This window comes from Musa acuminata, chromosome BXJ2-8 (assembly GCF_036884655.1).
Source record: "Musa acuminata AAA Group cultivar baxijiao chromosome BXJ2-8, Cavendish_Baxijiao_AAA, whole genome shotgun sequence".
NCBI classification, from domain to species: Eukaryota; Viridiplantae; Streptophyta; class Magnoliopsida; order Zingiberales; family Musaceae; genus Musa; species Musa acuminata.
The window spans coordinates 8,057,769-8,072,027 of NC_088345.1; the positions used below are offsets into that span (position 1 = coordinate 8,057,769).

General features: G+C 37.5%; 2 protein-coding genes across 3 annotated transcripts; both read left to right on the forward strand.

Annotated features, from left to right (window-relative positions):
* The first annotated feature begins 1,114 nt into the window (after positions 1-1,114).
* LOC103994252 (ethylene-responsive transcription factor ERF095-like) lies at positions 1,115-1,943 on the forward strand. Its single transcript, XM_009414583.3, has one exon. It carries the CDS (start codon positions 1,255-1,257, stop codon positions 1,774-1,776), a length of 522 nt encoding a protein of 173 aa, XP_009412858.2. The 5' UTR covers positions 1,115-1,254; the 3' UTR covers positions 1,777-1,943.
* Positions 1,944-3,987: 2,044 nt separating this feature from the next.
* LOC135619029 (ranBP2-type zinc finger protein At1g67325-like) lies at positions 3,988-11,285 on the forward strand. Of its 2 annotated transcripts, XM_065120596.1 has the most exons (8): positions 3,988-4,110; positions 4,306-4,351; positions 6,589-6,707; positions 7,489-7,699; positions 8,030-8,097; positions 8,188-8,251; positions 8,684-8,796; positions 10,902-11,285. In XM_065120596.1, exons 1-8 carry the CDS (start codon positions 4,096-4,098, stop codon positions 11,040-11,042), a joined length of 777 nt encoding a protein of 258 aa, XP_064976668.1. In that variant the 5' UTR covers positions 3,988-4,095; the 3' UTR covers positions 11,043-11,285. The 2 variants fall into 2 exon arrangements, with proteins under 2 accessions (XP_064976668.1, XP_064976667.1); XM_065120595.1 differs by having other exon boundaries at positions 8,030-8,251.
* Positions 11,286-14,259: the final 2,974 nt, after the last annotated feature.

A 14,259-nucleotide genomic window follows, 5' to 3' on the forward strand; every position in this document is an offset into this window, starting at 1 on the left:
ATACCATGGACCGAGTATCCTTCTCCTGGTTCTCAGATCACGCTGAATCAACAGTCATCTTCCTTCCAAGATGATGCTTCCTAGCTCTTAATCTGAGGTGTTTGATGTGTTTGTAAAGGTATGTGATAATGGTGTGTGAATCAATGAGTCGAGAAAAATTTGATATCTCTGCTGTCGATTCGGTTTTGGTAGTTGGAAATCTAAATGCTAGTTAGTAAAGTCAAAGAAGCTTGAGATAACATCATAAATCAAGAAAATGTCACTGTTATGATGCAACTTTCTCTTTTATTTTTCTTGTGTGCCGGATGTGGTTTTAATTGATACAGCACATCGGTATCTGCAGTGACATCGCATAACAAATTTCATTTGGTCACTTGAGATTTATATTGATGTATGCATCTGGTAACAGTGTGTGATTTGTGTATTTTTATCTGAAATCTCATTGCAAATCTGCTGTTCAATAAACATTTTATTTGCTTCTCGAATATAAAAAGAAACCAGACCCTACTCAATGTTAGATTTTCATATAGATTGGACCATTTTCTAGTAGCTTAAAAGTTAAAACTTTTAGAATTACGAAATCACTCAATTTAAAATATTTATAGTAGTATCAAAGCAAATTTTATGTTCCTTACTTTATTCTATGTTTAATCAATATTTATGCAATGTTCCTTTTCACTTTTTAGCTTGTGCTATTTGCTTGGGTTCATTTGAGAACTTAACATGTAATAGTTTAAGATTAGCTGATAAGATTGTGAAGCCTGTGGATCATCGTCAGCCGCACACTAAGCCCGCAGGCAATTGTGATCACTTCGATGGGATGAGTGCATGCACCGTCACCGGCCTCATCACTTCCCTACCGTTCTCCATGTTCACTCACCGAGCCAATTTACGGTTTATGTCATTATAAATCCACATCATTCTCGTCGAGTGGCAAGTCGGCTGTGGAGTCCCGACAGTGCGCTTCTAGATGTGAAGCTACGACCTACGTAACGCCCACGGCCATTGACGACGACTTGGGTCACGACGAATGATGACCATCACCCACGGAGCAGTCGAGTCGTGGCACGAGCTCGGATGCATAGAAATGGGTGGCAATAATAAATGGGTGACCAGCACAGCTGCCTCTCTAATGGGATGCCGGTGTCAACATAGGACGACTAGCTCAAGTTGGCATGGTGGCGAGGAAAAGGGCATTGCCGTGTATCGCTTCCGCTAGTATAAAGCCTGTGTCGCCCTACCTATTTCCAAGTCATGGAGCACCATCTCGCCGTCGACGACTTCATCCATCACCACCTCCTCGTCGGCGACTTTGACCCCCTCCTCCTCCTCGTCGACCGGTCCCCACCGCCCATCCCTCCTCCTTACCACGACGCCCCCCTATACCCGACCACGACCGACGCCGCCCCGCCGTCGGGTCCGGACATCGGACAGCCACCCGAGGGCGGGAGGCAACCGCTGCCGTCCTCGGATGATCTGTCCGTCGGCAGGCGGTACCGTGGCGTCCGGCAGCGGCGCTGGGGGAAGTTCACAGCGGAGATCCGGGACCCCTGCCGCCGGGGGGCCCGGATCTGGCTCGGGACGTTCGACTCCGCCGTCGAGGCGGCGAGGGCGTACGATCAAGCCGCCTTCCGGATGCGCGGTCGCAGGGCGATCCTCAACTTCCCCAATGACGTCGGGAGATCCCAGCACCGTTTCCCGCTGGTGGCGGACGATGCCATCAGCCGCGGCGGCGGCGGCGGAGGAGGAGGAGATGGCGCAGGTCGTCATCCGTAGGCCGTAACTGCACGCTACAAGAAGCTAGACTGTCACTGTAGACTTCATGTAGAAGACTTGTTACTTGTTGACGGGTTGAGTGGGAACAAGGGCATTATGGGTATTGTAGGACATTCCTCAGTTATATCTCAACTAATACTCTATATAGCTGTGTTTGATTTCTTTTCCTTTTGGCTTTGTGAGAATATTAGATGGAAATATCAACATGATTGTAAGGTAAAGTTTAATCAAACTTTTAAATAATTGGAATATTTGGTGTTCTTTTCTTTATTTTTTTTGAATAAGTTGTTTCATTAAAAAAAATGAAAAAAAAAAATTGATGGTTGAATTTTTTTTTCTTTTTTCCCTCAAGTAATTGCTTCTTTCAAAGTTGAGAATTGAGACTATATTTGCACCTCTAACTCGCAATCTTTAGCTTCAAGTTTTTCTGTGGAGATTGAGACGGTATAAAACCAGTATAACAATAAGAGAAAGAAGTCCACTAATTCTACACATGAAATAAATTGGCGAGCAAGTTTATTTTGACATTGGTATATTAGTCAACCCTGTGCACTTGTTTATGTATAGAAAACTAGGTTGACTGACCTTAGACTAATAGTCCAATGTGGGTGAAACATTGACAATAGTGCAATGCTCGAGTCGGCAAGACGATTCCACATCTTATTACACATTAATTAAAACAATATAAAATAAAAGAGAATACTGTAAGATGTAGAAGGGTGTCTAAAGTGCCTTAATCAATAAAGGGTGCATAGTTGGTGAGGATTTGGTTGAGGTATAATTGACCCAATTAATTGTGTTGCAGTTCTCACTTTGATTTGACTTTTCAAATCTCCATCAAAGTCTACTGTGATCACCTCTCCCGTTCAAACATACCTTAGACCAAATCCCCCAAATATGAATGGTCACAAATAAGATACTCAATAGCTTACTAAAATACGAGCTCTAATTTGACTCGTATACCAATTCACATGAGTATCTCTTAAAATAGTAAATACAGGAATACCATCGATCGTACGAATCTATGTATGTTATGTTTTTTTCTTATCACACGATACTAACGAAAGAAATACATATGTTTTTTTCTTATCACACGATATTAATGAAAGAAATACATATATCTATATTTACACAATGATAAATACGAAATGAAAAAAAAAGAAATAAGGATTGTCACTATCGATTAGATCTTGCTCTATATGTCTATTTTCACAAAAAATAGAAAAATTTATTTCTTCGTTCATCGTAACACATCTTAGGATTAACGAGTTTCGAACCCATAGCTTCTACCTTGACAAAACAATACTTTGACCAATTGAACTACGAGCCTAATGAGATGTATGATATATATATTTTTAATGATTTAAAAAAAATATTTTTTACGTCGTGTTGTAACAAGACACGAATGATATATTACTAAACGATATCATATACATATAAATATGGAGCATAGTGAAAGTGACATCAAATTCAATTTAAACATATTAAATTGATATAGGTATACCCCTCCCTCACACCCTACTATGGAAATAATTATTTTTAAATATTATAAATTTAAATTTAATTATTCCAATCATTGTTAGTAGGGGCTAACTGGAGTGTTTCTATGGGTTCTTTACTTATCTATTCATTTAAACTTTTTAGAACTTTATAGATCCCATTAATTGTTTAAATATTTTCATGTATGATTTTTAATTATCATTTACTCCAAAAAAAATCACATTAAGTTTAATTAAAAAATTATCTATGTTGAGATATCTGGGTTATTTAGTGTGTTGCTAAATAAATGATAGGTCTCAGTATCAGCTGTTGAATGAAATAAAAATATTTTTTTTTTGTGAAAAATAAGAAAATAAAATTTCAAATACCAAAAATATTTTTAATACAACAATTGAAAAAAAATTAATTTAAGGATGCAGGTATAAAATTACTAATAAGCAAATAATATGTTGAATGATATTAATATCATTTGTAATAAACTCAAATTTAGAGGGATAAATATGAGAACAATTACATTTAAGTTTGTAATTGATGCTAACACGGAGAATATGTATTGCAAATATTAATATTTAGAAGGATGAGTTTGCATTAACAGAATCGTAAAGGCGCGGTAGAGGAAAATAATAATATAGGGGTAAATACGCTATTTCGAAGCTCTACAAGGATATATATGTAAAAGGGTCCCTATAAATTCAACACTGGAACGATGCTCACCCAACAGGAGGAGCGTTTAGGTCCGATACGAGTTCCGCCGTCACCGAGTCGCCGCCCCTCCCAAAAGCGCCGAGCTATCCTTCCCATCGGTACCCCGTCCGCCTCATGGCTTCCGCCAAGGTGAGCCTCTCTTTCGCCTCCCTCTTTGCCTCACTTCTTCTCGCTATCTGTCAGTCGCTTGTTTCCCCTCGAATCCCTCACCCCGCAAATTAGGGCTTCGGTTTCCTCCTCCGGTCGCTTCCAATTTCTGATTCTTGGAACTTACCTCGTTTTCATTGAGATATTTAACATTTTTTTTGTTTTTAATATTCTAAGGTGGATGATCGTGGCTCATTCGGATCCAAAAGGTCACGCAGTGAAGGTATGATCTTAATCTGTGCAGATGACTCCGATAGGTTATTTGATCGTTTCTTATTTTTTTTGCCATGATTTTCCGTATCTCACAGTTTATTGGCTAAACTTTTGATTTGGCTTGGATTTAGATGCCGAACTGAAGTGAAGGATTTTGGTTCACTTAATGCATTGTTCTTTTAAATGAATTGGTCGTGCTGGATGAATCATCGTAACCATCTATTATCATGCTTGTAATTGTACTTAGCTAGGTAAAAATTCTGCTTTGTGAAGCCACAATATTTTGAAATGGAGAGCCTCTCAATAGTTAGGTCAGTTCAAGTCTTGTTGTAAGAGGGAAACAACGGCAAATTGGAAAGGACATGACATTTCCTATGAATGCTGCGTGAAAAAAGAAACCATACCAGTGACATATTTGACTTTGCTATTGAACCTTTGACGGCCTTTCTCCTTTGTTTCCTTTAGGATGCAGTAAAAAAGAACAAAAGGTGGAAAAAGCATGGTAAAAGCATATTAGGATCTGTCAAACTTGGTTGGCCAAGTTATGATTTGGGCAAAACAAATCAATTGTGGGACCTGATTTTTGTTGATCTATTGTAACATTTTTTGGTTATTGCATTAGCTTTCGCCTATATTGTCACTCGTTTTGCCTAAGTCGTGCGGCACCCTTGCTTGTCCGTTCGCAAAGGTTAGCCTCTCCGAAACCTCCTATGGTCTCTTAGGACCTACAAAAGAGAAAACGGATTAGAGAAAGCGTCTCACTCGCTATCCACAAGCAATCTTTTCAGTAAACACTTCATAGCTAATACAAATTATAAACAGATTTTACAAGTTCTGAATGGTCCACTACAGATCGATATCTCACACACAAGTGTCCACATGACACAATCTTTATTTACAAGCCTAAAACGACCATCAAACCCAAAGAAAATGGGGTTGCTAAGCCTACTGTCAGCCCTTTACATGCTGTGCAAAGCATGAACAAACCAAAAGACACGGTCATACATAAGCATTACGTCAAACACCCCGTTTACAATTTTGTCTGTGACAGTATGTTAGCTGCTTGCAAGAGCGTCTTGCACCCTCATCCCTTATAACCATATAAAATCGGCCCATGCATTACATGGTGCCTGTGTCTGTGCTATTTAGAACGGTGCCGTCAACTTTCCAAGACAAATGCCTGTTCTCAGATAAGATACTAACTGGAACCTCATAAGACTTGGCACATGATATATGTTTTTGTTTTATCATTCATGACCCAACCTAAGTTCTTTTTGACCTTTCTGCAGAGGTCAACCAAATGGTGCCATGATGTAAAGAGTAATCAAATCGACTGACCTCAAATTCTTGATTCAACCTAGACACCAAAATTAAACCTACCTGTAGCAGCACTTCCAAATATTCATTATTACTATATGTAAGAACAAGAAAATCATTGACAGATCTCAACATGGCAAGTTAAGAAAACATGTCAGTTATATACTGAATACACCAAGGTGCATGAGACAAATAGTTTAAACTACTCAAAGGAAGAAGAACACTTTGCAAAACACCTTGTATGGAAACTTTAAAAGGTACCAAATTGTTTGAATATTCAGTAGTCAAGTTAATTTTCTCACATCACACACCAGGGGACACACTGTGCTGACATCGAACAAGAGTGTAACATCTATGCATTCAGCGGACCAAAATAGTATTCACGTTCTGCAGATCACCAGTGGAAATGCATTGCAACAGGTGGTGTTGGACGTTTTATATTGTGAATTATTGGTCTTGTTCAATAGTAAAATAGTAATTATATACCATGACCCATGTTGGGTTAGTGCTTGCAGTATGCAATTCATCGTGAATGCTCCATGACTATGGGCTTATGTTACGCCATGTGTGATTTGAGAGAGGTCTTCTTGATGGATTAAATAAATTTTTTCTCCCTAGCACTCATCTATTCTCTTACATTAATTTCTCATTTGTAAAAGGTCTTATTCTTACCTTATCTAAGCTGGACACTTCCAACGGCCTATCATCAGCTATTTCATGAGCAAATTATTTTGTGACCAAATTAGTTCTCTTCCAACAGCCTTTTTATCATCATATCCTTTCAGAGAGTGAGAGTGTGTGTGTTTTCTTCTTAGAAGGAGAAATCACAGAGGGATTGGCCATTGTATGAATGTTTTAGTTTTTTGTTTCTGTATATAGCTAGTGTTCCAAACAACACAACTAAGTTGATACTGTTATGCTGGTTTTCAGGTTCTCGGAGTGATGGAGATTGGACCTGTCCGCAATGTGGTAATGTGAACTTCAGTTTTAGAACAGTGTGCAATCGTGGAAGATGTGGTGCTCCTCGACCATCAGCCAGCCCAAATTCTGTTAGTTTCTCTTAGCACTATTCTTTCCATATGTATCATCAAACCACCTTATTTTCTTATAGTTGTAAGCATTTAATTGTCAGGGTGTGTGTTGGTAGTATGTTGGCACGTAGACACTGGAACGGATCAACATAGGTTTGGTTATTATGGATCATGACCTCAAATTATGGTCAGATATGTTAAGTAACTTAAGCATGTACACATTAGAAGATAGGCTTTGATCCTGTAAAATTGCTGCTGATTTTTTAGGCATGTTACACATTGTTGTTTGGCTCATTACCAAATTCATCTATATATAATTATGTGATCAGAAGTTGTTTACCATTTAAGGGTGTCTTTGTGGTAACAATGTTTTTTTGTCATTACTCTAGAAAAGAGATAAGAGGAGCCAGCCAAATTTATGCACCACTAAATTTATGGTTATTACCAATATTACCAACAATTAAGTAACAAGGTGAAAGCAATTGTATTTTGTAAATTAAAAATGATAAATAAAAATCATCAATTTGTTGCTATATTTGCTGCAAATATTTGAAAGGTAAAAGCTTCCATATAACTGGATTGTGCACTTGGATGTATGATAAGGTTATAAGGTCTTGTTCTTTATCCTATTTAATGACACCAACTTTCAGTTGATCAGTGTAGAATAATTTCATGGGAAAGAAGTTTGGTAGGAATCGTTCCCCAATTTCAACTATACATATCTGCCATTTCTCTTTTCATGTGAATGTTGTTATACCCATTCGGCCATTCCAAAATTTTCCTTTTATTGCTTTACCAGAGAATAGGGCTGACACCTGTCCCTGGTGCTTTTGATCGACCTTTACCTGGTTACTATGGTGGAGTTGGTGTTCCACCACATATGCCCCTTGGATTATCTGGTGGCTACGGTGCTCCACTTCCACTATCTGGGATGCGCTATGACTATGGTCCACTTAGCAGTCCAGGATATGGTCCCTTATCTGCATATGGTCCACCAGGACCAATAGGAGGTTCTCTCTCTCTCTCTCTCTCTTTTTGTATATACATTGTGTATTAATGTGAACATGTATTAATGAGCGTATGTTTGTATTAGCATATCTAAAATATGCTGTCACATATATTTTCATATGTGGCTATGGTTCATTATGTGCATGCATGCCTGTATGCTTGCAGTGTTTGCGTGTCCATTCTGAATAACTGGTTAAACTATTGGGTCATGTTCTGGTCACCATGATCCTGAATCTTTCTGAACTTGATGTGTGGTTAATGTTCCCATGTTTTGGCTGAAACTTTTGTTTTGTGCCCATGTTTTTTCCTATTAACTTTTGTGGTTGTTGCAGGCTATGGTTATGGTCCTGGTCCTACCATCGACAGGTATGGCTATGGTTATCGAGGATCTCCAATGCCGGTATGCAATTTGTTATATAAACTTTATTTCATGTTATGGATACTTCATCTGATGTTTTATTTTTGTCTTATTATATGCTTGGATTCTAAGGTTCTGGGTCCATGGTCTGGGGAAGAACTTCCTGATAATAGTGCTTCACGTAAACGTCGTGGTGGTAAGTTTCTTAGTTTCTTATTGATTTGCTGATAGTGGAAATCTTCTCTAGCATTGTGAAACTATATCGTGTTTAGCATTGAACATGAATAGCAGAAACACATGCAACATGAGAACGGATGTGACTGGCATCTTGTCCAAGTATAGCATCATCTTTGCTCAAAAGGGCAGTTTAGTCTAAAGGAAAATCTTTTATGATGGTTTATATACACATAAATTGCCAAATACATACTTGTCATGTGTTTCTGTTTAGTTCATCTTGCTAAATTTCTATGATTTTGTCATTATATACATGCAGTTTATGGCTATCATTCCATTTTATATCCTATGTTAATTATTTGCATTAATAGTCTTTTATGGTCTTCATCATGCTAATAATGAATTCTTTAATCTCGTAAAACAATTGTAATTCATCTAACTACAACTTTTTCAGGTCCTGATGGGTCATTTGAGGGTGATTGGAAATGCCCTAAATGTGGCAATATTAATTTTGCCTTTAGAACCACTTGCAATATGAAGAAATGTGGAGCTCCCAGGCCTGCTTCTGTAAGTTATCTAACTAGCTTTTTTATTTATCTTCATTTGCAAATCTGATGTAACGGGTAAAAAGGCTGTTCATCTACAGGTATGCCATATGGTACTCATACAATAACCCAGATTTATTGGTGATTCAGCAAATCTGGTTATGTACAAGTGCCTCATAGATGTTTGCACAATGCCATATGGTACTCATACATTAACCCAGATTTATTGGTTATTCAGAAAATCTGGTTATGTACAAGTGTCTCTTAGATGTTTGCACAACACTTTGGTGAACTACTGCATGCATTGCATACTTGCTCATGATTGACATGAACACTGGTTATTTCCCTTGAAAACTTATTTCATGAGTTCCATCTCCCATCTGATAAGAAAATAATTATTTGCTTAACTTTTGTGATTCATTGTTCGTGAGTAATTGGTCTTTTCTCAAAGAATTGGCATGAGGAATCTTTTCCATACATATTTAGGACAAAGTATGCATAAAACATTAGATTCAGTCATATTATTTAAATCATGCAACATATAGAAGATGAGCTCATGAAGAGCAAAAACCAAAAATATATTTTTGGTGAATTGTGAAAATTTGATACGTGCACATGCATGCATATATTAACAAAATAAATCATAGATCTTAATGTTAGGTGAAAACATGTTTACATATTGAGATTTTGGAAATCCTCAATTGTATCCTGAAAACCAACTGACTCAATCCAACAAAACCCTTGTCCAAAGTGGTATGCAATAAAACATTTGTAATGAAAAAGAATTTAAAGATTGTGAGTCCTAAACTGACTTTGCAACAAAACATTTAAAGATATCAATATGTCTTCAAACGATGAAAAAGATTGGTAGAAGATAATAAATATGCTATAATGATTGTGATTCCTAAACTAACTTTGTATATGACACCAAAAGGAGCTGGTGAGGTTCTGACCATTAGAAATTGCAGAAACCATGTAAATTTGCTCAAACCCAAGTAGAGGAAAATAGCAACCGATTTGAAGGTCTTTAAAGTCATAGAAAAATATTTGTCTATTGTAATAGGTTTTTTGTCGCCAGTAGCCCATAAATAAAGGAGTCTGTGAGTCACAAAGGTATGGTTGAACTATCCTTTTCATCGTCTTTGATATCATTGCAATTCCCAGCATTAGGATATTTTATTTTGGAGGCCCTTCTCTTTTTTTAACACAGAAACTCTAGTTAGGATGGGGTTGTACATAACATGACACCTTCAGTTTTATATGTGTCCTCTTTATCCTTACGAAAAAAAAGGCTTTATATGTTTGCTTGCTGAAATTATTATTCAGCTCTCGTTGCTCAATTCTTTGTCCTCCAGAGCATCACATATCATCTATTTGAGGCACATGTCAATCCCTGCTGACACAATACAGGTGGACCACCAAAGCTCCTTTGCCATGAAATGTAAAATCTCGAATTTAGGCTCTCCTAAGTTTTTTCACTGAACTGCTAAAAAATTGGTGAGTACCTTGGAAGTTATTTTCATAGGCCGAGTTCCTTGAGGGTTATACGTGCCACAAAACTTAAATACTATATTAAACAGTGATACTTTACATATACCACAAAGTATTCAAGGCATTGATGCTTTTTGAATCTAGTTTAATTGGTACATTTATGAGTGGATACATCTTACAGGTTGCCATATTTTATTGTTCAAAATCTATTGCCTACTATTTGTGTCTCTATTGCATACATTATGATTGGTAGGCTCTTTGTTTTACAAGACAGTTTGATCTTAATTCTTTAGGTCACACCACATACCCTTTAATTACTCCATAAAATTAAACCATTTTGAATTCCTTGAAGGATCATGAGTTGTCATTTACTAGAAGGCTAGTAGTCAGACTGGATGAGTTGACAACTAAGCCAGTCGACACCAGTGTCAATCCTGGATTTGAAGATAAACATTCCGAGTAACTCTTATCTTACCTGATTTTGTCAGATGAAGAGTTTGTAGGTGGGGTAGAGAGGAATCTGATGATCTGCAGACCGTCTCAGTCAATACATTTGTTAACTGAAAATATTTATATTTCATTATTTTCCATGAATATAATAACTTGATTTGATATCTTTATCCTTTGTCCTGTTAGGCTTCCAATCGTGTCGACAAGGATGTGCCAGACGCTCCAGAAGGCAGCTGGACCTGCCCCAAGTGCAACAACCTCAACTACCCCTTCCGCAATGTCTGTAATCGGAAAGGATGCGGAAGCGAGAAGCCTTCTACAAGCTGATGTTCAATTTTGGCTACTGCTGCGGTTCAAAGTGATGTATTGCAACCTCTTCATATAATTATCATGTCAGCACTTTGGATAGGCAAACATACAATCCATAGTTTAGCATGGGACTGATTTATCCTTCCTTGTATTATTAGTTTGTTGCCGTAGTTTGTAGGCTTTGCTGGGTATCGTGACTGACGGGAGTAATCTCATGTAGTCATCAGATTTTTATTCAAATTGCATCTTTTGCATCTGTAACGATGGTTCCAATGTTAATTTTTTGATTGTTTTCTTTTGTGATTCATAAAAATTGGACAACAATTTGAGAGGAGATTATTTTTCTTAAAATATGGGCAAATAAATTTAATAATAATGGTTATTCTATTTGGAATGTGATGATAGGAGGTATAAGTGTCAAGGGTATGAATACTCGTGTGGCGTCGTCTCTAATGGGACAAGGATGAGGGGAATAGACGAGGATTATCTTTTATTATTATGTGGATATGGAACATTGACGGGTAGATTACTTTTTTTATTTTGTCTTGGACTCATGCCCTTTTGATCATATTAATATGCGGGTCTAGACGTTGGCTTAAAATGTTCGACCCATCTGATTCAAATGTTGTGCCTTGTGTTGATTGCAAGCCAATTATGAGCTATTTGATTCGATTCAATCAGATAAAATAATATTAATATTTAATAGTAATATCCTCGTTTGTGTCTGATTGTTATTATTTATAAATTTTGATATTATTAATTAGTTTTGAGAATAATTTTATTTTTTTAAAATAGAATGAATTAGTTGGGAGAATACGAAGAATCTATATGTTTCTCGCCTCTAACAGAAAAATGAGCTATCTTAGTTTTATGTTTTATTGATTGACTCGTTAAAGTTTTGATTGTATCGTAGGATAAAATGTTTTTGAGACATTTGAGTTAGAAACCCGACTCACGTTAAGATAAATCCATTATAGCAGAAGCACAAGGCTATATATGCTCGAGGTATGTGAGTCGGAAAACTCGACCTACACTAAGATAAATTCACTATGACACAAGCGTAAGACAATATATGCCCGAGACATGTGAGTTAAGAAAAACTAACTCGCGTCTACGAGTGTCTCCTTCATGCTACTAAGGAGCAAGTTGGCGATAGGGATGTTGGGTGAATTGAACACCGCACTTCGGACCCCTCTAATAGGAGTCCCAAAGCATACTTTAGAGGCGGAGGGATAAATGATAAGAAATATATTGACAACCAATCACCATTCGACATCTGTCGCCACATGGATGTTGGGAAATCTAGCGATGACATCGTATGCGCAGCGGAAGAATATAAAACAAAAATCCTAAATTTTTAAAAAAGGTATTCATCGTCGTGCGAGATTGGTACGCAAAAACTTGCAAAACTTAAATCCACGTGTGAGATATTGCTTTTACCTAGGAATATCATATATTCTTGAATTCTTACAGATCTGTGGGATTAAACGAAGGAGTTCAAGTGTCATCATCTCTAGCGGTGATCCACACAATAGGGACATTTATTATCTGAGGAGGAAAAGGAAAGAGGAGAATAGAAGGTGGCAACTAGGAAGCCTCAGCCTATGGGTCTTTGGTTCCCTTCTATTTATAGAGACCCTCAATTAACTTAATCCTAATTGGATCTTGCTCTATTTGATACTAGATCTCCATCCAATTACCCAAGCCTATTAGATTAGTGGGTCTTTACCTAATAATCTCTTATTAGCTTTTATTGGATCTCACCTATGGGATCCAATAATTCAAGGGCTTATTGGATATCCAATAAGATAGGGGCTTCGATGGATATCTCATATCCGAACCTCTACTCGTCGCAACGCCTACTACACATGTGTGACCCTCTAGGCCCAATATCGAGCTGGCTATGAGTCATACTTGTCAAAACTCCTTCTTGCTTAGTAAATTATTATCTTTATAATAATTCACTTGACTCATTGATTACGGATGTATTAGGCTACTACGTCGTAGTCCCCGAGCGATACAAGGGAATCTAATCATTTAAACCTATTTGTTCTTAGTTACCATGTATCTATAGTCTCTCATTCATATAATATCTTAGAGATTGTATATCGGGCATGGTGTTATCAAGGCTATATGATTTCTCTTTGAGTCTCATTCTAATTAGATTCTCTTGGAGAACTTTTTCTCTCTTAATCTGAATGACCTTGGCTAAAGATTTGTCTAAGCAAGAACATAGAATATTTCTCTCGTGATACCGAGAGCAGATGATCCTCTATCGACATTCAATAGTCCTTGTAAGGTTTGCTGTCATTCCCAATGACCGATTGCATTAGATCCGGAACTTCTAAATCTATAAGTCTGGTATCAAAGAGTGGAGTACTCATACATGATATCCTTGGTATCTCAAGTTTAAGGACCAAGTATACTATTAGGATGACAGAATCGCTGTCTGACAATGAGGTATAATCAATCATCCAACATTCCGCAAGCGGATCAATAAGTGAACTCATTCTCCAATGAGCACCTACATTATATCATTAGTATCTCAACATGAGCAGCTATAAGACCAGTCGTCTCCATCATATGTATGAGTATACAGTACATAAGTCTATTCGGTTATCTCAATACCTCTCTCGAGTAACATATGATCAGGATTATTTATGGTCTATGTTTAAGAGTGAATCGGTCTCATTATCGTGATCTCATCACGATTTGATTCTCATTGCATAGATCCATGAACATCACACACACACACACACATATATATAAAGTGAAGACTACGTGTCAAGTCACATGTGTCATCACTCACATGATTGTAGATTAACATAGCAGGAAAGGTCATAGTCATCCTTCACTTGTCTGCTCCCATGGACAATAGTCCAAGGGAAGCCGTTCGAGCTTGTCTTCCATTGTCGTCCACATGGACAAAATGTCAAAGGTGGACATTGAGACACTTATAAGCCATCCTCTCAATGGACCATGTATAAAAGCTTACTCTTGACACTATACCGAGTGGGTTCTTCCCGAAGAACCCAATAATCACTAAGTCATTGATGACTAATTTGAACATCATAGTGATCGGATCGAGAAACTTCTCTCGACATCGATCTTAGTGTAAGCGACGCCTTATGAGCTCGACGCACTCATCTTGGAGCCACCTCAGGACCACTTTGAAGCTACCCCGGAGCCACTTTAAAATCAACTCGGAGCCATTTTGAATACTCCTATGCGCGGG